Source organism: Bicyclus anynana, chromosome 21, assembly GCF_947172395.1.
Source record: "Bicyclus anynana chromosome 21, ilBicAnyn1.1, whole genome shotgun sequence".
Taxonomy (NCBI): Eukaryota; Metazoa; Arthropoda; class Insecta; order Lepidoptera; family Nymphalidae; genus Bicyclus; species Bicyclus anynana.
In genome coordinates, this window is record NC_069103.1 from 1,944,891 (window position 1) to 1,968,793 (window position 23,903).

The 23,903-nt window shown below is 36.4% G+C and overlaps 2 protein-coding genes across 2 annotated transcripts in view; one reads left to right on the forward strand and one right to left on the reverse strand.

Moving 5' to 3' along the window:
• The first annotated feature begins 1,896 nt into the window (after positions 1-1,896).
• Positions 1,897-13,473, forward strand: LOC112051366 (probable glucosamine 6-phosphate N-acetyltransferase). The gene is made up of 6 exons (XM_024089970.2): positions 1,897-2,364; positions 3,459-3,675; positions 8,894-9,021; positions 9,355-9,416; positions 10,009-10,149; positions 11,129-13,473. The coding sequence occupies exons 1-6, from the start codon at positions 2,335-2,337 to the stop codon at positions 11,145-11,147; spliced, it is 597 nt and encodes a 198-aa protein (XP_023945738.1). The 5' UTR covers positions 1,897-2,334; the 3' UTR covers positions 11,148-13,473.
• A 3,013-nt stretch (positions 13,474-16,486) lies between these two features.
• The window catches only part of LOC112051361 (N-terminal kinase-like protein), a 28,079-nt gene continuing 20,662 nt past the window's right edge, over positions 16,487-23,903 (reverse strand). The window contains exon 13 of the mRNA XM_052888087.1: positions 16,487-23,719. Within this exon, the coding sequence (XP_052744047.1) occupies positions 23,571-23,719 (149 nt within the window). The 3' untranslated portion in view covers positions 16,487-23,570. The remainder of the gene's footprint in view (positions 23,720-23,903) is intronic.

The window sequence follows — 23,903 nt, forward strand, 5'->3', positions numbered from 1 at the left end:
TTCTGATGCTGAGGCCTAGCTTCTAACTAATAGAAGAGGAGATATGGAAGTTAGACCCACCAAGCTGCGTGTTGGCAGGGTATACCTAAATTATAAATCTATATATATAAAAATGAATTGCTGTTTGTTAGTCTCGCTAAAACTCGAGAACGGATTTATCTAATCTTGGTCTTGAAATGTTCGTGGAGGTATAGGGAAGGTTTAAAAGGTGAGAAAAAATCAAATAATTTCCGGGAAAACCCTAAAAACTGCCCTTTTCTATTTCCCATACAAACATTTAAGAGTCAAGCGGTAGGGGTAGGGTAGGTTTAGGGCAGTGGTAGGGTAGGGTAGGGGTAGGTGTAGGGTAGGGTAGGGGTAGAGGTATAGAAGGGTAGAGTAGGGATAGAGAATAAGTGCACTTATGTCAAAACGGAGCTTGACCGGGTCCGCTAGTACTAAATAAAAATTAAATACATAACTTACCTAAAACCGAGTCCGAACCTTGAACCCACGAACTCATTATTTTATGTATTCTGGAAATCATCATGCATAAATAATACCTGTGTTTGCGATTACAAAATAACTGTGGTAAGTAACTCAATTAAACTTATTAGTGCTTACAGCTTTTTTACAGAATACCAAAACACAATCAAGGTTTTTTTTTTGGAATGTTTACGTCGACAAATAAAACGTATAAGTACTTTAAAAACTACAAAACCAACAAAAAAAATCGAATACAGCACTTATTTGACATAGGCTGCAATAAAGCCGCTGGTGAATTACTGAATGCACATTTATTTTTAGTATTATTTCAAGCATGATCTTTCTCACGAACTTTTTGTTCTGCGAATAGAATAAAGAAGAACTTTAAATTGTATTGTAAATAGAATGAAGGCGAGAGTGAAACCCGAACACAAACGAAAATTAAAAAAACCGCGGCTAAAAACCGGAAATAATAAAATTGACAGGTTAAAAAATTATTGTAACTAGCTTAACCATAGATACTCTTATGTAATAGAGCTTAACGGTTTTACATTCGAGCTCGAGGGTTTACACTGGCTTACACTCAAACCAAAGAACTAATAATAGTAAGAGGAAACGAAATAAGGTCACGTGATCTAAAACAAAAAAATCCTTAAAAATGGCGCCGTAACCGTCCACTTTTAATACATATAAACCTAATACCCACAGATTAAAGAATAATAGGCAGATAGTGCGCACGGAACACGACGGTGTCGTAACCATGTCACATACAAAATTCTTAAAACGAATACTTTCTCGAGTCAGTACGACACGAAACGTCGCATCAGTAATTTTCAATATTATTCAAGAAAAATGGTGTCATTCACAAAAACAAAAAAAATTAGTATTTTTTATTGGTAGGTAATTATTTATTATTATATTAATTTCCGTAAATGTTGTTATTGTTTAATTTTGAAATACAATTTATCAAAACAGTTTGTATATGCGAATGTCGATGAAACGCGTGACGTTTGTGTTTTTTATGGGTTTTTACAGAATAAAGACTCATTCTGGACCATTTTTATTCTGAAATAATACCTATCTACCAGCAGATTTAAGTTTGCACTTTCTAAAAGTAGAATCACAAGAGACACAATAAAAACGATCTGATTTCAAGAACAATATCAAATAAAAGAATACGAAAAAAAGTCGGTACAAGTTTTGTAGTTCCATTCTTTAGATCTATAGCTTTAGCTTCATTTACCTACCTATGTCGTTCCTTTGATTATGTAGGAACTCCCATGAAATGGGGTAAATGGCGTGGATCTCAACGTAATTATGTAAAAATAGAGAATATCAGAAAAATTAGAATCTGGAGCTGAATAATTTCAACGAATACTTTCAAAAGTGTACGTCAATGTCAAGTGTCAAATTGTCAATGTCTATTTGACGTCCGTGTTGTTCAAGATTTGTATTTTCAAACTCAAGTTTATTTAAACTTGAGATTTTTAATGATTAAATAATGTTAAAACGCGCTATTTCACATTGTTGAGACATTAATTAGTTTAATGTAAACCACTAAATACATTTCAGTGCCCTCCGAATCGCTAATTGACGTACTATTGGAATTTTACCGGAATTTTACTTTCACTTTTGGTCGGTGGCTTGTGGTCGACCAATAGTTTTGTTTCGCAATCAAAGTCTCCAATCAATAAGCTGGTTTTGACCGCGACATTTCTATTTAGTTACTTCCGAGGGTGCCACGCGAACATGCTCTAAGGTTACTATTGTCCAACAGTAACACCTTTTGTATGGTGTTTCCAGTGATAATGTCATAGGAGTGTTGAAGAGGATTCGTTTTTAAATATTCTTCGTAATTTTCCGGACATCATGGGCTTAGAAAAACGCCATAGTAATGAGGTAGGTATATATTTTTGTAATAATTGTAAATATGTAGTCTTTTTACAAATTATTATGTACATATAGTTGGTGGAAATTAATAATTACTATAGCGAAAATATCCTAAGCCTGAAACTGTTAATATAAAAATCACTTTTACCTTAAAAAGTGCATTTATTTCAATTTAATTAAAGTAAATACCTATGAAAATATGTCAGGTAAGCTAGAGGCATTTTATAGATTTAAAAATCACAAATATCCACACTGTAGCTATTTTCATATATTCAGATATTCAGAGAAACTTGTTTTAGTTCTCTTGTGAATAATGAATTTCTTTGTTTAATAAATTTATAAAAACTCATATGTAGAATACAAAATGTAATGATAACACAAGATGACTTTTTAGCTAGAAACACAAATTTTAGCTCATGACATCAGTTGTATGCACTTGTATGGTCTTTAGAAGAGAGAAGAGATTAGTATACCCACAGATGCTACCTAACACCAAAGAGTAGCTTGTGTTATGGGTTCTAAAATAGCTGTACTAAGGGTACTAAAACAGACAACAGACAAGACACAGACACAGACACTGAAAAACATCCTTGCCTCATCACTTGAATATTTTCCAGTTTTTTTTTATTCTTAATAGACTTGTGCTTGACTACAATCATGCCTGGTGTAAAGCAAGCTTGCTTTAAAAAATGCCTATTCACTCTTGCAGGTGCACTCTTGAAGGTGCACAAATCATTTCAATTAGGAAACACAGAAGCCAGAAGGGCATTCCACATCTTCTCTGTTCTTATTAGAAACATTGGAAAATTGTTTTGTGCGAGTCGACTGGACATCGCCAACATAAGGATGCTAATTTGCACGGTGTCTCTCTGTTCTGTGGTAGAATGGGGATGGAGGGACTAGATTGAAAAGATCCTCTCCGAAAGATATTCAGTAAAAAACTGAAAGACAGGCAACGCTACATCGGTGTTGAAAACTTTGCAGATTCTTTCCAGTCAGAGATTCATCACCAATGAGTTGTGTGAGATTTCAGAAGACAGAGTCACTTACTGCATCACTCATCTGTCAATAACAGAAATTTTCATTATCATATTAAATTCCAGGAAACCAGCTCAGAGTATCTCTACCCCCCGGATATCCTCCAGACCCTGGACTTCAGCAGGAGTCCAGCAAAATTCAGCCCCAAGATAAGTGCAGCAAATCCTGGTGAGGACTGGATGGTGGTCAGGCCGTTGCAACGAGCGGACTTTGACAAAGGCTTCCTGCAACTGCTCAGTCAGTTGACCAGCACAGGGAACATCACCAGGAAACAGTTTGATGGTAAGCTATTTGTTTTATACTCATTGACCCAGTAGAACCAGCCTATGTGGTTTCTAATTACTAGGTTGTAGGTTTCTGTCTTCAGTTGGGTAATGATATTGAGCTTTTCATCATAATCAAATCATATCTGCCGATGTACTTTTGCTGCAGGACATAGGACGTTTATGGGGACTTTCAAACATCACATTTCTGAGCCACCTGTATAGAGCAAATCACTGTGACTCGCTTGATGTCGTCAGTCTACTTGGTGGGAGGTTGACCAACACTGCGTTTTCTATTGTGGGGTCAGACAGACTGGCAAACAGATGTGGTGAAGGACTTTGTTTAATAATATGTATAGATATGGATTTTTTCCTTTGAACCAATAATAATTCAAAGGACAAGTGACATTAAACATGCCGTGACCTTCCAAACTTGTACAGGTGTAGCCTTCGCCACATTCCAAACTTGTTTTGTTCCTGTTCAGCTAATTATGTGATATACGGCGCGTGTATGTGCATACATAATTTACATAATATACATCTTAATAATATAAAAATCTCGTATCACAGATACTTGTAACCAAACTCAGAGAAGGCTTGACTGATTTTTATGAATTTTTTTGTGTGTATCCAGTAGGTTTGATAAAACGTCGTAAATTATTTTTCGCGTTTCTACAGGTATCCTCAATTTTTTTATCGAGATTTTAGTGTTTCTGTATGCAAATTCTTTCATACAGAAACACTAAAATCTCGATAAAAAAATAGAGGACTGATCTGACAGAAAAAAATATGACAGAATATGACAAGGGTGACAAATCTGTTACATTACTTTGCCTCAAAAAATACATAAATAAATTGTAGGTAGCAAGGTATGACTTACATGTTCATACCTTCCAATATCACATTAGTTATTATCCTTAGGGGGGGTAAACTTTATGCAATCTTACCCTACTTTATCGATGATGGTATTATGTGTGGCAAGAATTCTAAAAAAAACTTAATGTTAAAAACAACATACAGTTGACATTTTAAGTTGATGCGGCGCCAAAAAAACACAAAATAAACTTTAAGAGCCTATTTGGCATAGCACCACCTTCAAACCGATCAACCGATCAACCAAAAGGACATAAGTACAATGTTATTTTTTGCTTTTTAGAGCAATGCATCTTTGAACTCTTCATGAGATAATTATGTAGTTATCAGATTAGGCTTACTGAATCATTGGCCAAAATATATATATATTTATTTGAAAGTTCTTGTCTGTCTTATTTAAGCATTGAAGGTCATTTTTGTTATTATACCTTAGTACAGAGATAAAGGAAATGAATAATAAAACTATAATACAAATTCTTGTCTGGGAGGCCATTCCTTTCTCCATACAAACTATGTACCTAATCGTATCGTAGAGCACCATGTAGTCGTCAATATTATTAACTAGCGAACGCGCACGGCTTCGTCTGCCCTTAGACCTCCTTAATCCGGCACTGGCCCAAAAACCGTTCTTAGCTGACGTCTACTAATTATCCCAGAGTCCCGGATTCCTGGAGTACCATCTACTAAAACCAGATCTTTCTCTTTATGACTACAAAGTGACTGCATATGAATATGAATATATTGTAGTGACGACTTCGTGGCGCAGTGGATAGTGATTCTGCTTTGCCTGCTTTCTGCATGCACGTGGGTTTGATTCTCACAACTGGAAAATATTTGTGTGATGATAGGTGTTTCCAGTATCTGTGTGTTTAAACATTATATATAAGTTTATATATGTAGTTTGTAAAATGTATATATGATGAAATCAGCTATCTTAGTATTCATAACTTACTTACTTTACTTGCTTACTTTGTGGCTAAGTGATGATGATGCCTCAAAGCCGATTTCGGCTACAGCGACGCTTCTGACTCCTCAAGTCTGGGTAAGGAACTCAGATGGATAGTTCTCTGGTGTGCTTTCCAGTGACTAATGTACCCTATTTTGGCCTTAATAGACGACTACGTAGGGCACAAGTTAACACACCATCACAGTAATTGTATGGAATTGCGGCAGGTGGACGAAGGTGGACGAAGTGATAGTGTGGGCCTTATATTTATTTATATCTACCCGAATAACACATGTACTTTGTACATACATATAAATCATAATTTGTTTGTTTAAATAAAGAATACACGTCGGTAAGACTAACAGGCAGAAAACATAAAAAGTAATCAAAATAAAAAATTTTAAAATAATATGTGGTGTAAAATTGCAAAAATTTCGTAGTTGCAATTTAAAAAATAATTGCTTGCTTATTACTGCATAGCTGAGTTTTCAACCTTACTTTCATGTAACTACTTATCTGGGTCGAATCTCGACAGTATTTCGTCGTGATATATATCTCGGTTTTGTAAGAACCTTATGAAAGGGTTAAATATATAAAATAAACTATATACTTCATGGCCGATGATGATGACTCCAGCTTATTAACCCAGTGCTATAGAGGCAATTTTGTCGTCTATATAATCTACAAAAGGGAATCGTCTAAAAAAGATAATATGCTAATACTTAGGTGAATATTTTTTTAAAGCGACAGTGTTTATATGATCGTTACTTTGGAAGAAACATGGACATCTTCGCGATGCAGCTGTGGATCGCTCAAAATTCACCATAACTAAAAAATACGACACAATTATGACGTCACAACAAAGTAATTTTTTTAGATTGCAGTGGGCATTATCATATACATATTATAGACTAGCAGACGCCGCGCGGTTTCACCGCGTGGTTCCCGTTCCCGTAAGAATACGGGGATGAAATATAGCCTATACCGCTCGGGGATAGTGTAGCTTACAGTGAAAGAATTTTTCAAATCGGTTCAGTAGTTCCAGAGTCTATCCAAAATATACAAACAAACAATCAAATTATTCCTCTTTATAACATTAGTATACATATGCAAATGTGGACATTTTGCGTGTTAAATGCCGAATGTATTTTTTTTTCCACACAAAATCCGCACCCCTTTTCGTTTTCTACACGACATCGTACCGGAACGCTAAATCGCTTGGCGTTACGTCTTTGTCGGTAGGGTGGTAACTGGTAAGCCACGGCCGAAGCCTCCCACCAGCCAGACCTGGACCAATTAAGAAAACTCAATCGGTCCAGCCGGGGATCGAACCCAGGACCTTCGTTTTGTAAATCCACCGCGCATACCACTGCGCCACGGAGGCCGTTAAAAATTATGTATGTATTAAAGTTATCTATCTCCTATTCTGTTACAGCTTACTTATAGCAAATATCAAAAAAAAATTAATAATCTACAGTCAATCAATATGTTACTTTATCAGTTAATGGTCAAAGCTAATCATATATATTAATGTAAGATAATAGTTAAAAAGTGTACTTATGAGTATATCATATGTTCTTATCAATAGCTGTTTTATTAAATTACTACACATAAGTAGATACTTGATAATTATCTGTAAAGCCGATAGATACAAACGTATAGATTTACAGGGCAATACAATTGTAATTTTTTTATTGGTTTTTGGATAATTTTGATTTAATATGACTATGTTACTAGTTTTATTTTATATTGATTGATGGAATATACACTTGGTGTACTCCATCAAAGGCTTTGGTAAGTTTGCCTTCGCCTTACTAGAGGAAGATATTATGACTTGACTAAAAAGATCGACTGACTGAAAAACGACGGACGACTATATTTGAGTAGTCAAATATCAGTAATTTTTATCAAATAATTTATATCAAAGTAGCGGACGCCCACGACTTCGTCCGCGTGGAATTAAGTTTTTCATAAATCCCACGGGAACCACGGGTTTTTCCGGGATGTAAAGTGCCTATATGTTAATCCAAAGTGAAATCTATTGCTATTCTAAATTTCAGCCAAATCGAAAAGAAAGAAAAGATTTATTTTTAATTAATGCCACATATCACATTAAATTAGAGATGCGCCGAGTAACACTTTTGCCGAGTAACGAGTACCGAGTTTTACTCGGTTCAATTTTTTTTCAACCGAGTACTCGGCCGAGTAACTCGGTTCAATCAGATTCCCATTTCGCGCGCGTAAGCAAGTATTAATTCAATTCAAAATTGTTTTTTTCAAGTAGGCTTAGTTTACAAGCACTTTTGAAACTTCAAGTTTGACTATTTGTAGTAACTCTACCACCAGCTCAGAAGACGCAGTCTTCTGTAGAGAAGAGGGACGGGAAACTCAACAGTTGCTCTTTTAAATCTTTCATTTTCATTTTATTTAAATTTAATTGAGATTTTCAAAGATTTCCTTTGAATACTAATAAATACTTTTTGATTAACACTGTTGATTTAATTATATGTACCTAAATAATGCTTTTCTTAAACAAGGTATACTCTGCATTCACCGACCGAGCTATTCGGCCGAGTACGAGTATCAAAAAATCCGCCGAGTATGCCGAGTACCGAGTATCAACCGAGTACTCGGCCCATCTCTACATTAAATCTAAATTATTACATATTATGCTAATAATCGCTTTAGTAGCCGCAGCGTAAAGAAGGAAGAAACATACACACACACACACACACACACACACACACACACACACACAAACACAGAAAGTAGTCGCCCTAATAGGGAACATTAATATATATAAAATATTACTTGTTAACAGGCTAAATGCATAAGCGAAGCCATATTGACACAAAAAAAGGTTGTCTATGAAATTAAGTTTTTTCTTTCTCATCATAAATTTAACTGCCATCTTGCCTAATTTATCTTGGGGATAACGTATTAGTTTTGCATTGTCAAATATTACTTATAGGGGTAGCAAAAATAACATTATTGTCATCTATATATTATAAAGAGTAAAGATATGATTGTTTGTTTGCATTGAAACTGCTAAACCGATTTGAAAAATTCATTCACTGTTATGATACTATCTTCGAATCATCATCATTATACATTATTCTAGTATTCCTACGGTAACGAGAATCACGCGTGTGAAATCGCGTTTCGTCTGTTAATACCCTGAAATGTTACATCACTCGTAAAATGACATTTCAGTAATGTCCAGTCAGTAGTTACTTTACTTACAGACTTAATAATCGTACAATAGTACTAAATAAACATTACACTCACAGTATTATGTATGCTTTCTTGCCCAGTTTGTCCTCATGCTATGGGTAAAGATAGCCATACAGCCTGTTTTTATTATTATCCTTTACATTGTATTATTCAGTGTATTAATCTTTCCATTTTCGAATTACAGAACGTTTTACGCAAATGAAGAGTTCCGGCGGATATTACGTCACCGTCATAGAAGATAAACGCATCAGCAAAATCATCGGCGCCGCCACACTCACCATAGAGCAGAAGTTCATACACAACTGTTCAGTGGTCAGTGGTTTTAGTTTTCACCATCGACAACAATTAATTAATTTATTGATTAGGATGGACAAATCCAGTCCAGTTACATTAATTAAATAGGTACTTATATACTTCATTCATTCATTAAATAGGTACTTATGTACTTATAAACAAAATGACAAATTAAATTCACTTTATCGAAATTAAAAGAATTCTATTAACCATAGTATTTCAGCTTTCTTTTGATTGTTATACTAGGTATGTTGAGATTTAAGTATAAATTACAAAATTAACTTCCCCCTAAAACGCTTATTTTTCTAAAAAAGCTTCATGTCAATCAATGTATGTTTTTTTGTCTTTTAGCGCGGTCGACTCGAAGATGTAGTTGTGAATGACACATACAGAGGAAAGCAATTAGGGAAATTGTGAGTAATTTATTATTTTACTATACTGTTACATTTTCCATTTTAATATAATAAAGAAAAAAAGACCACACGACTAAAGTAAAACTTCTTTCAAATACAAAAAAAAAACGCCATCTATGAGCCTCAGGCATATAGCAACAGGTTCTTAAAGAGTACAAAAGGGATTTTTTCAAAGTTGTCTGAGAACGCCATCTACTGGTAAATTAAAATAACACACAAAAACAAACACTGTTTCACTATACCGGTAGGTGGTAGCTAGCATCACAAAAGCCTCGCCCGATTACACTTTTCGTAACGCATTCAACAATCTTCTCAAATCAAGCGTGCGTATTGAAGCTTTACTTCAATATTAGTATTGGTGGTATAAAACGAAAGTTAGTTATATTTGTTGGCATGTAAAATAACAACTGAACCGCTCAATACTAATTTGAGGGATAGAAAAAACGTTTACACATGGGACGATTATATACGATTTATTGGTGATAACTTTCTTTTTTAAGACAGAAAGCCTATGCATGTGTATAGGAAAACCACAAACACTATGTACACTGTATAGAAAGGTTTTTAAATTTAATTGTTCCCATTTTTGTAGGATCGTGGTGACCGTGTCCCTGTTGGCGCAGGCGGTAGGATGCTACAAGATGTCGCTGGACTGCAAGGACCACCTCATCAAGTTCTACAACACGCTGGGCTACAAGTGCGAGCCCGGGAACTCCAACGCCATGAACATGCGGTGCGTATAGTTTGACGGCCTCCGTGGCGCAGTGGTATGCGCGGTGGATTTACAAGACGGAGGTCCTGGGTTCGATCCCCGGCTAGGCAAATTGAGATTTTCTTAATTTGTTTAGGTCTGGCTGGTGGTCCCTACCGGCAAAGACGTACCGCCAAGCGATTTAGCGTTCCGGTACGATGCCGTGCAGAACCGAAAGGGATATGGATTTTCATCCTCCTCCTAACAAGTTAGCCCGCTTCTTAGACTGCATCATCACTTACCATCAGGTGAGATAGTAGTCAAGGGCTAACTTGTAAAGAATAAAAAAAAAAAATGTCATGGTGACGGTGACATGTTGGCGCAGGCGGTAGGATGCTACAAGATAAACTATGAAAATACGATACAAATGTTCATCTATTTGATAATGTTCTAGTTGACTTTAGGGCAAACCTCCGGCTTCCCCACAAGTGGGTGCACGGGCCCATCAGATGCCTCAACGGGGAAGACGGACGGTCGAAATACGGCGATACACCGCGAAACGAAAGCCTTCAAAGATAAGCAATGACTACTTACTGTCGAAGGTTGGACCTAGGTTGGTTGACCTCAGCTGACGGGCGATGTGAAGAGTAGGTTATGTGTAATATGTGGAGGTCGATAATTGTGTATTTCACCCGTCTGCAGGCCACCGCAATCCGCAATGCACTTCAATGTCCAGATATAATTTTATCGTCTACTACCGCGGCAAAGTTAGTTAGTTATCCAAATTCACATGCGCTTAACTTACTAACATGTCTCAACCCAACAAAAAATGGTCATACTGAAACCAAAAAACACTAATTCTCCTTTACACATACGCATTTTGCTACAGCAGACAGCAATAGACAACTACAAAAAAAGTTCGCGGCATCAACAGTTGTACCTTTGCCTTGGAGAGCAAACTAAACTGTTGACCAATAGTATAATGATGATGATTGAAATAGATTTGTCTGTTGTTCTACAGGTTCGAGGAGCCATCCTGACAATTAGCCGCTGGGCCATCCGACCTGCGCTCCAAACTGTAAGTACTCGCGTGCGCGCCACGGACTAGCGGCGACCACTCACCACCTACCGCCAGCGGACAACACAATAGATCATCACGACATCGTGTTTCATGTAACTTTGCGTTTGAAATAACAATAGAGGACCTAACTAAAATGCCTAGTAATTCCTGATTTATTTGCTCGTGTCGATGAAAATTCGATTAGTTGGCCTATTTTATAGCCTTCCAAACCGCGTTAGTAGCGTGGCGAGTCTAAGCTCTATATCCACTCGCCTAGTTAATAGAAAATTGAAAATCTGAGATACAGTTTTTTCATGTTAACCATGAGGCTTGTTCACTAACTTTGACCTATGCTATGGCAATATGGTTGATAATAAAGACCAAAATAGTGAATAGGCCAGCAGTTCAGAGGGCATATAATATGCTTAAGTTAAAAAACATGTTTTTTATGGGGCCTAGCTACCGCTGTATCAGCCGTAACAATGATACGGGGCCCCCTGGACTCTAGGGGCCTCTTGCACGTGTAAAATAGTAAATTTTTATGCACAGTCTCACTTAATATGGTGCTTCTCGAAAAAAAAAACATAATATATGTTAACTGCCCATATAAATTTTATTAGATTTGAAAATTAGAATTTAAGGCATTTCGTTGTTTATTTAAATATTTCCATTTGTTACCAATTTTACTTAGTGATAAAAGAGGGGAAAATCGAAAACTAGAGAAATTTTTCGAGATTTGCCGCTCGTCCTATATTATTATTTTAAACGCAATCACTCATTACATCAAGAATCAAATGTTTTAATGTTTTTGGTTGTAAAAATATAACAATACGTTTTTTTTTCGTTTTTTGGAGTGTGTATTATTGGTTTGTTGTGATAATCGCTTGGTAGTTCGTGACATTACAGTTTATGCAGGGTCGATTGATTTATCCATCGAAGACTTTGTTTACGATTCATATAGGTACAACAATAGAAAATATTAATTACTTTGTCTATTGTATTCTGGAGAAAATTAATAGTAGGTAATGTTTTTTTTTTAATATCTTTTGTTATTAATGATTAGTAACTTATAGCGTGGCATGTAAAACATTTTTGTAAGTGTTTGTTTGAGTTAAAAAAACTTCCTATGTAAATGTAAGAAACTACCACACATTTTGCATTTAGTAACACATTTTACATTTTGTAACACATTATACATTTTGTAACACATTTTACATTTTGTAAACCATTTTGCATTTTGTAACACATTTTGCATTTTGTAACATATTTTGCATTTTGTAAAACATTTTGCCAGATCGTGTGTGATGTCAGTGTTAAGTGTATCAAAAACATGGCAAAATGATTTTTTTTTAGATATAAATAATTAAAAACATACAATAATAGTAGCATTTTCTGGTAAATATTTTCACAAGTAATTTATTATTGATACGTTTAAAATAAATGAAATGTTTTTCGATTAAAACAATTCCAATCGAAATATTCAAAGTTGGATAAATCGTAAATATCGTATTTGATGGGGTAACCAATTGATTTGGATGTCCAGCACATAGTTGCGTTTAGTTTATAAGATTTGTAGTTTTTTTATATTACTTGTATTAAATATATAATTCAAGATCAAAACCATATTACATGGATAATAAAGTCCATTCCAATCATATGATTCCAATCCAATTGTTCCTGAAAAAAAAATAGTATGGAATTCGCAAACAGCGCCATCTATGCACAGATTGTGTTTCCTCATGTTGTAACTAGATGGCGCTGTTTGTAATAGACATAATTCCAGAACATACTGTGAAAATAAGTAAAATTGTGTTTTTAAGATGAATATTAATATAGTTTAAACTTAATTTTTTTTAGTATAAAATTAAGTTTATTTTATAATGAAGATTTATATATCCTGAGAATATTGAATGGAACTTGTAGTGCTTTTTGTTAGGGACTGGTGTTTGACGCTTGAAGCGTCGTTTCTTGCGGAGAATAGCAAAATAAATTCATTATTCTTTATTATTAAGAACTCATGTTTATATTCAATAAAGAATTTATATAACTACGTTTATGATTGTCCAATTAATTAATTAGGAAATAAGTAATTAATTCCCTCATGAATATTTAGTTTTGATCTTGTATTTGCCAATTATTATAGGATGTGAATATTATTGCTGTTACTATATTCTAGCTACTTTTTGTTTTCAGTTTTTTCATTGCTTTTATACATTTGTGAATAACTTAGCTTAGTTTCAAGTACTTACTTATAAATTGCAATGTATGTTACTAACATTTTGTTGTATTAAACATTTTCGCTTTAATATGAGTTTTATTTATTTTACAATTAAATAAAAGAGTTTATAAATCACGCATAGATAAAATAGTTCCGCACTCGCTTGCTTGGGATTTTGTATTAGTATTAGGTGTCAGCCTACCTAGCCTATGGAAATGAGGCATAATGGCATGTATGTATGGATGTACTATCCACTTATATTATAGATGCGAAAGTAAGTCTGTCAGTCTGTTACCTTTTTACGGCAAAACCACTGAACCGATTTAGATGAAAGAAGATGTATAATAATGTCCGAAATTGGGCCTACTAGTCAGAAAAATACAAAAATCTTGTATTTTTACTAGCCATCTGAATATTAAATGAAATAATATAATAATAATTTAGCTGATTTAGCCAATGTAGATTTTTCTGATCCGCTGAATGCATAAGTGTTTGTAAGGCCTATATCCTATAGTGGAGGTCTATGGTCTGCTACTGATGAATTGATGATGATGACTATATGCTTGACCTATAAGTACAATTACGCCGCTGTCATTGTCTGAGGTCGTCATTGCCATTAATCAACAAAGGAACGGTCGAGCGGTGGGTACGGACCTTTTATCAGGGGAGCTTCTAAAATACTGTGGCGAGGAGATTCACAAAGTCATCTGGAATCTTTTTGGGCGTATGTGGGACGAGGAACTTGTTCCAGATACATTCAAGACATCACAGATTATTCCTCTCTACAAAAACAAAGGTAACCGCTCTGAATGCAATTCCTATCGGGGTATATCTCTCTTATCTTCTCCTGGTAAAATCTTTGCCAGGTTGCTTTTGAACCGCCTAAAGCCATTGTCAGAAAGCTTGCTACCAGAAACTCAGTTTGGCTTCCGGCCTGAACGTGGTACATGTGAAGCTATTTTCTGTGTCCGTCAACTGCAAGAAAAAAGCAGAGAACAAGGGCAATCCATCTACTTGTGTTTCGTAGACCTTGAGAAGGCTTTCTAAACGCATCTTCTTTTCAGAACTCCAGAATGGCAAGCGCAAGTCTGGCGGCCAGTACCTTCGGTACAAAGATGTTCTGAAAAGACACTTAAAACGTTGTAATATAAATCCCTCGCGTTGGGAGAACATGACTACAAATCGTGCAAAGTGGAGACAAACGGTGAAAGACAAGACAAAGGAGTTTGAACAACAACGTCGACTCGACTTAGATCGGCAGCGAGATGATCTTAAGCTTCGTCCACCTGCCGCAATTCCATACAATTACTGTGATGGTGTGCTAACCTGTGCCCTATGTAGTCGCACTTTTAAGGCCAAAATAGGGTACATTAGTCACTGGAAAGCACACCAGAGAATTATACATCCGAGTTCCTTACCCTGATTTGAGGAGTCTGAAGCGTCGCTGTAGCCGAAATCGGCTTTGAGGCATCACAATTACGAAAAACTGACCATAATAGATTCTTAGACACAGTGACGAGAACAAGGTAATTCGTTTAAGGTAAACTCCAAGCGTTTGTTGAAAGAGAAAGAGGTTTGTCATTACCATTTTATATTTACAATTTCTTGGGTGATAGAAAAGCTAAATTTTTCTTAACCCAACCGGACTCGGAACTTCATGCTCTGAAGCCACAGAATTTCAACAATGAACCAACGACCCAACGAGCCAAATCCTAAAATAATGCAATTTTGGAACATGACGTAAGAAGTCTCAGACTTAATACATAAGGACCTGCCTCGCTAAACGTTACTAGTTACTACTACGTTTCTGTCAAAGTACCTATATGAGCACCGATCTAATGCGATTATAAAAAATGTTTCTATAGAATCGATGTTATATCATAGTTGTAATTGAAATTACTCGTGTTCGTTTTAAAGAACTCCGTAAAAATACCTTTTTGTGTAGTTGAATGTTGTAAAAATCTTCTAGTTTGGTGTTAGACATACCCAATTTAAGTTTTTTTCTATTCCTATTGAAACATTTATAATCTAAGCTATTTTTCCTCAAAAATCCTTATTATTTTATTTTGTTTATGTAATTAGTCTGAGATTTTTGGTTTCAACTTTTTATATCTTGTTGTTTACAGATTAGCTTCGCCAACGGAGTTGAGATAAAGAAGCCAAAAAGTGTGATATTAAATGTAAATATATTTAGTTTTAAATCATTCAATGTTTGATAAGTGAATTGTAAATAAAAATAATTAAAACATTACATTTGTTTCATAATAGGATTATCTTATATTTCGTTCACGCCTTTAAACTGATTTTAGAAATTCTTGCAACTACATTATCAACGAATAACAAAAAATATCTATTCTGAAGGGTGGTATGCACGTGACAACCCCTCAAAAACTTATATAACACAGATAACATACTGGTTTAGATTCCCTGCTGGCCTATTATGGTCTTTATTATCAACTTACCTACCAAAATAAACACCAATTCACCTACTGTGTGATATCCACCAGAAAGCATCGGAAGACATTTTACATAGAATCTCAATTTGGTATAAGTCAACTAGCATACATCAAAGATAGTGAATTAGCCCGATCGTCAAGGAATTCCTTAACCCTACATCCTGTAGTCACAAGTTCAGGACTCTGCTCGGAGTTCTCTCTACCACGCGATGGACCCGGCACCCGCACGGTGAGTCGACCGCCGCCGAGAGAGTTGACTGCAGTCGGCGACGTCGTCGCCAACTGCAGTCTCACATAGCAGCCGATCGTGTAAATGAACACTTACCCCTATATCAGTGGTGTGCATAAGGTTGTCGATCAGGGTATGCACTAGTAAGAAAATTAAGCAAACTGGAAAATCTTTATTTAATAAGCATTAAGACAACTCTTAGGGTATGCAATACTTTAATTCCTATATGAAGTGCACACGAATGCCCTACAGTTAGTGCTTATAGTAGGTATAGTACGATTATTAATTGCAATCAGCAAAATGACAAGTGCAACTGTCACTGAAATGTCATTTTACTGACTGGAATTAATAATCGTACTATATTTGTTATTTTGTTATGACGTGAAGAATTTGCAGGTGTGAAAATAAAAGAGACCTTTACAGAAAATTATATATAATTTAATAATAAACTTTCATAAGCATTGGAAATGTATAATTTAAATAATAATATCTTTAATTACAATTACTTATCAGAGTAAAGACGAGAACAGTCGGTAGTCGTCACATGTCTTGCATAAGATATGCCTTAAAGGTTTCTGTTCATACAGTTTAGATTTCTATGGTTTTTACGGCTGTCTTTCGTCTCATCGCAAAAAGAAAGCATTATTTATCTTTTAAGTTGGGATGGGACGAAAGACAAAGCTAGTTAGATAAACAAAATTATTTCATCTCAGGACGCGTATCTATTGTCTGCAGGCCTCTAGCCATATACGTATCGATAATCTTTCTACATACGCTAACGTTTCGATAGATAAAAAATGTATGGGTGTGGCATTCGCTATCAATAGGTCACGTGATTAATCGGATATTAATTTAATTTAATTATTATTCTACAAAATACTTAATTAAATTAAGCCTAACCATAATGCAACATAAACCACAGTTCATTTTAACCATTATAATAGTAGTTATAATTGGTTATTATTATTAATTATACAATATTAAAAACTAAAAAACAAACAAAAAAGAGAAAACATAAATATAATTTAATCACATGTCATTCCCGTACATTTTGTTAGTTTTCGAAGCGTTAGCGTTTCCAGAAAGTTAATAGAAGTATCACATGGCTAAGGCCCTAGCAGTCTCAGTTATTCAACGGCATACCAGAGGCTGCCTGTCCACCAAATCGGAGCGCGGGAGCGCAGCGGAGAAACAGACTAATGCGGAGCGGAGTGATTTCCCGAAAAAACTTCCGCGCGCCGCAGTTTTATATGAATTTTTAAACTAGCTCGCAAGTCCCTGTCCACTTAAAAGGATCGGAGATTTTGTGCAATCCAATTGGTTATAATTTCCCCGTTTCTCGGCTCCGCAGCCTCGCTCCGCTTCGGTGCACTGGCAGCCTAACCGAACGTAGGCAAAAAAACTTGCGTCAATCATTTAAAGGGCATTGAAAACGGCCAAACATAATATTTAGCAAAGGGGAGCCCACCGGCCCCAGGAACTTAGGTATAACATATGGAGATGCATAACATATGGAGATGATAATATGACGTATAATTTTGAATTTGGTTAAATAATTGGTTTAGTGAAAGTACGTTTCTTTAAGAAAAAATATGTTTTTATCACTCATCTTGCTTAAAAAGTATCATTTTTTTCTGTTACCAACAACCTTAACAAATAACCAAAAGAATAAACAAACCAACCATATATCTTCAAAAAATTTCATTATACTCAGGCTGTATGTTCAACGATCTTTGCCTGTTTTACAAATTAAAATGTCGTTAAACGTTGTAGTAAACTTTTTTTGATAAAGTAATGTTTTCATTATTAAAGTTAAATTATAAGAAACAAAGAAAATATCTTTATCAAGACAAGTAAATTGAGATTTTTTTAAATATACCTAAGTAAATTGCCGGGTAGTTAAGGTAAATCACATCGGCGGACGGGCATTCCCTTTCACTTGACTTTTTCATTAAGCATTGTTTGACAAACATTTGAAGTGTTTGACAAACACGTTTGATTTGACAAAAAGCTTGACCGTTTCCAAGACGCTTTAGTTTGCTTTCTATTTTAGTTTTTGTATCAATTGTTTTTTGAAAAGAAAAGAAAGTTTTGTACACGACTGATGGGTCAGCAAATTTTCTCAAAATCTAGAAAATATGTTCAGGCGTATTTTTATATGGAAATGGAAATTAGGGCTTGCACTTCGTCTGCGAATGTTGAAAATTAATCTTTCATTCGAATTCTGCTTTATTTTTCAAAGTGAAATTCTCGATTTCAAAACATTGATATAAAAAACCCATATCACGTTAGGAGTGAAATAGTTATTTTTCAAGCTAGGCTGTAAAATTGTTTTTTTCTTTGATTAAAAGCAAAGGATTCTTAGATTCTAAAAAGAATCCTCTTCGTTGCGTGGGATTCTAATTTGAAATATGAATGGCTACAAAAGATTTTACCCGACTTCAAAAAAGAGGGGATTGCTAATAAAGCGCGTATGTTTTTTTTTATATCAATGATTCACGACTTTAGTAAAGGACTATCACGTACTTTAGGTGTTACATATAGTCTTAAGGTGTAGAAAAAAGGCGTAAATAATTGTGTAGGTTTTTCTTTAGGTATATATTAATTTTAGGATCACACTTGGACGCGTTTGCAAACTGCGAGATGTTCAAAATATTTTTCAATTATAAATTCTTTAGTGTGAATGTACCCTTAATATAAAATTTGATCATTAAGCGTCACAGTAAAATCGACCTAATAAGCTTTGGAATAAAGCTCAATTTCGTATAAACTTCTAATAGTAGTGGAACGTATTTTAAAAATTAAATTAAATAGAATATAGGACCTTAAAATAAGTACTGTAAGGTCTATTTTCCTTTGACGTCATAGTTATAAATCAAAGTATCATACTAAGGATACAAAGTGTGATGTATGAAAATGTCGCAGTTTGCAAAGGCTGTAAGGTTCAGAGCAAGTCTTCCTTAAAAGGCGCGAACGTGGTCGATCACTTTTTTCAAAGACACAATTATAAAATCGACTTTATGCAATTCACATAGAGTTGTAAATAGGTTGTAACGATATTTTCTACATACATTGATTGTACCAAAATGTGTTTTTAACCGACTTCAAAAAGGAGGAGGTTCTCAATTCGGTCGGTATTTTTTTTTTTTTTTATGTATGTACACCGATTACTCAAAGACGCCTGGAGCGATTTCAAAAATTCTTTTTTTGTTTGAAACGGTATAGTCCCCATTTGGTCCCATTGCCATCATGTCAAGATCTGATGATGGAATCTTGGAGAAATTGAGAGGAACTTTCGAAAATTATATGGGTGTCTAGTGTGTTCGTAAACTTTTCCATTTAGTACTTTTAAGCACTACAATTTCATAAAGGTTTAAAATCGATCTGATGATGGAGCCATAAAACAGACGAGGGAACTCCTCGGCGATTTACAGCAGTTACCTTGTGTTTGGGCTTGATTAATTTGTATTAATGAGAACTTTCCACATAGTTAGGATGTGACTGTAATTTAGGGGTTTGGTGATGAAGACCAAGGACAATTAAGGGAACTCCTTAACAGTTTACAGTAACTACCTTGTGTTTGGCCTTGATTAATTCGTATTGCTGAGAACTTTGTACCAAGATGGGTTGTGACTGTCATTAGGGGTCTGATGATGAAAACCAAGGTCAATTAAGGGAACCCCTTAACGGTGTACGGTAGCTACCTTGTGCTTGGGCTTGACTAATTTGTATGGCTTAGCACCGCCATCATACTGATCAGCAGGTAGAACATATTATGATGTTATTTTTCGCTTTTTAGTTTACTGGGTACGTTTTTTTGGTTTTGAAGTCGGTTGTATTTTTTTTATTAAAATTTTATTCAATCGTCTTTCTTTTTTCGCAGAGTAAGGGCGCGAGTAAGAGTAAGGACTGTCTGAAAATGCATATTTCGTATATTTCGAATTTTGACAACAAAAGAAAGATATATTATAGATATACTATACTAGCGGACGCCCGCGACTTCGTCCGCCCTTAGACCTTCATTCGGCCCTGTAGCAAAATCCGTTCTTAGCGGACGTCATCTTATAAACTACCTCCCTGCCAAATTTCATCTTTGTACGTCCAGCGTTTTTGAGATTTCGTGATAAATAAACTTTCCACATAGTTTCAAGTTACGAGAGAACGTTTGCCTTGTGACCCGCGTAGCGACCGGCGCTCTGAGTTTTCCGGGGCTCAGGATGTGAAATTGGCTACCGGCCATGGAGAAGCAGGCGACCAGGCACTCCACGGAAAACATGCTACTGGAAGAAGCATCAATCTACATAAACAACTCCGTTTTGGCACATGGAATGTTAGAGGACTTCTAGATGAGGGGAAGCTGCATATTCTGGAATCAGAAATTGAACGTTGCGGTTTGACTTTTACTGGAATTAGTGAAACTCACTGGAAACAGAGTGGCCACCGTGATACTGAGAAATTCACCATATATTTTTCAGGCAATGATAAAAGCAGTCACTCTGGAGTAGCCATTGCAATACCCAAAAGATTAAACCGTTCTGTCCTAGGTTATGATCCAGTTAGCAATAGGATGATATCCATAAAGCTCAATGCATCTCCAGTACCAGTAAATGTAGTTCAAGTTTACGCTCCTACAGCTGCTGCGAGTGATGAAGAAGTAGACAAGTTCTATTATGAACTCGAAAACTGTATGTCTAAGATTCCTAAACGGGAATTACTTCTAATACTCGGTGACTTCAACTCAAAGGTAGGAACTACAATCAATGATTCAGGTCTCCGAAATATTGTAGGCAAATACGGACTTGGTACTAGGAATCCTAGAGGAGAGCGTTTGATAGAGTTTGCTGCCAATAACAACATGACCATTATGAATACTGTATTCAAACACCACGTAAGACGTCTTTATACTTGGGTTTCACCCGATGGTAAACATCGAAACCAAATTGACTATGTCCTTGTAAGATCTAGATGGAGAAGCTCGATAACCAACGTACATACTTTACCTGGTGCCGATTGTCACTCAGATCACCAGCTATTATTCGGGAATTTGAGATTAAAGCTGCAAAATGCTAGACCTGCAACAACTACGAAAAGGCTGCACATACTTGACGAGGAGTCCTTTAAGAAATCTCTGGTGGAAAAACATAACACTTGGAAAGCAGAAACCAAGACCACACTGGATTCAAACGAACTATGGTTATCGGCAAAAACATACATCAAAGAAGCAGTTATAGAATCGCAGCCTAGACCTCACAATGCTAAAAGACAACATTGGATGTCCATGGAGACTTGGAAGCTAGTGGAAGATCGTAGAAGTATGAAGGCTAAAGGTGTGTCAGTATCCCAACTTAATGAAATAAGTGCTACCATACAGGCAGAATGTAGACGTGATATAAATCGTGCGTTGGCAAAGTTGTGTGAAGAACTCGAACAACATTCTGACAAGTATGAAACAAAAGATCTGCACAACAAGGTACGCTGCTTGACTCGTCAGTTCAAGCCTAAAACTTGGTCTATAGAGAACGCCGTCGGTATGCCAGTAACAGAAATTCAGGACATTGTCACCGTGTGGAAAGATTACTGTAGCACACTATTTTCTAATGGTAACACTTCGGCAGATGACTTTTGTCCGATAAATCAAATAAATGATCGGGAACCATCAATAATGAGGGATGAAGTGCGCGCCGCTATCCAGCATCTGAAGTGCAATAAGGCCGTTGGTGTAGATGAGATACCGATTGAAGTTTTCAAGGCCATGGGTGAAGCAGGCGTTGATGTCCTATTTAATATTTGTAACAAAATTTGGGAAACAGGATGTTGGCCAATGGATTGGTCGCATTCTTTATTCATACCATTGCATAAAAAAGGCTCAACGAAGAAATGTAACAACTATAGGCTAATTTCTCTCATCTCTCATGCAAGTAAAGTGCTACTTCAGATCATAAATACAAGACTTCAAGCCTATCTGTCACGTCAAATTGCTCAGGAGCAGGCTGGTTTTGTTAAGGGTAGAGGTACACGAGAGCAAATACTGATAATCCGCCAGATTGTAGAAAAGGCCAGAGAATTTAACACTCCGTTGTATATTTGCTTTGTAGACTTCTGTAAAGCATTTGATACTGTTAAATGGAAGAAGCTCTGGCAAGTATTAACAGATATGGGAGTACCTCTGCACCTTATAAATCTAGTACAACATTTATACGTAGATGGCACAGCTGCTGTAAGAGTGGACAAAGTGGACTCTGCAAGTTTGAAGACCAAAGCTGGCGTTCGGCAAGGATGTATTTTGTCTCCACTCCTCTTCAACACCTATACAGAATACATAATGCGGATGGTTCTGGAAAACTGGGACAAGGGAATATCTGTGGGAGGACGAAATATTTCAAACTTACGGTATGCAGACGATACTACGCTTTTTGCACAAACTAAAGAGGATATAGAAGACCTGCTGACCCGTCTAGAAGTAATTAGCCTTGAATTTGGACTTGCCATTAACAGAGAGAAGACCAAAATAATGATTGTGGACCGCGCCAATCAGAACAGACCAGATATTGACAAAATAGCGAACTGTGAGGTTGTTCCAACTTACATCTATCTGGGTTCTACTATCTCTAATACTGGTGGTTGTGAGATTGAAATCCGGAGACGTTGTGCCATTACTAGATCGGCAGTGGATAAACTTAGCAAGATTTGGAAAGATAGGAGAATCACCAAAACCACGAAGGTTCGACTTATGAGGTGTCTTGTCTTTCCAATCTTTCTCTACGGTGCGGAAACGTGGTCCTTGCGTCTACAAGACCGTCGCAAGATCGATGCCCTGGAGATGTGGTGTTGGAGGCGTTTGTTGAGGATTCCTTGGACAGCATTCAGAACCAACATTTCCATTCTCAATGAACTAAAGATAAAAGAAAGGCTTTCGTCGACTGTGCTTTTACGGGTCTTAAAGTTCTTTGGCCACATCTCCAGAAATCATGATTCTATAGAACGGTTGGTAGTGCAAGGGCAAGTCCAAGGCAAAAGATCCAGAGGCCGATCTCCAACCCGCTGGACGGATTTGGTTAAGGCTGCTACACAATCATCTTTGGCGGAGTGTACCCAAAATGCAGCCAATCGCCAAAAGTGGCGGAGCATTGCACAAAAGGCGTCGCTCATCGCTGCAACCACGACCACTCTGCCAAGAGTGCACGATTAAGAAGAAGAAGAAGATAAATAAACTTTCGCATTTATATATTAAGATTTTTCGTTGCGATCGGACGAAAGACAACGATTTGTAGGCAAAACTTTGTCTTGGCGATAATTTGAAAATATAAAAACTAAAAAATACAAATACCTAAACTGAGCTTTCCTAAACTTAAAAAATACTCCTTAACTGGTATTTATATAAAAAGATATCATTCTACTTACAACTCTATTTAAAGGGCGATAAGTACGATAATCGAATCAAGTAGACCAAGTTCGCGCCGATTACTAACCGCACTGACCCCATTAATGGGGGGTATAAGCCTAGAAGGGTGGAGGGGTCGTGATCTTGGTGCCTAACTTCATGGGCCCCTGACCCCGCGCGCTTCGTCTCGCCTCCATTTCTCGCTGACGCTGCAGCTTTCTCTCTTCACGTTTGCGACGCATTTCGTCCATTTTGGATGCGTTGTTTTCTGGAATATGAAACAAATTCGTAAAAAAATATTCATATCAAGGTGGTGGTGGTGGTGGTGGTGGTGGTGGTGGTGGTGGTGGTGGTGGTGGTGGTGGTGGTGGTGGTGGTGGTGGTGGTGGTGGTGGTGGTGGTGGTGGTGGTGGTGGTGGTGGTGGTGGTGGTGGTGATGGTGATGGTGATGA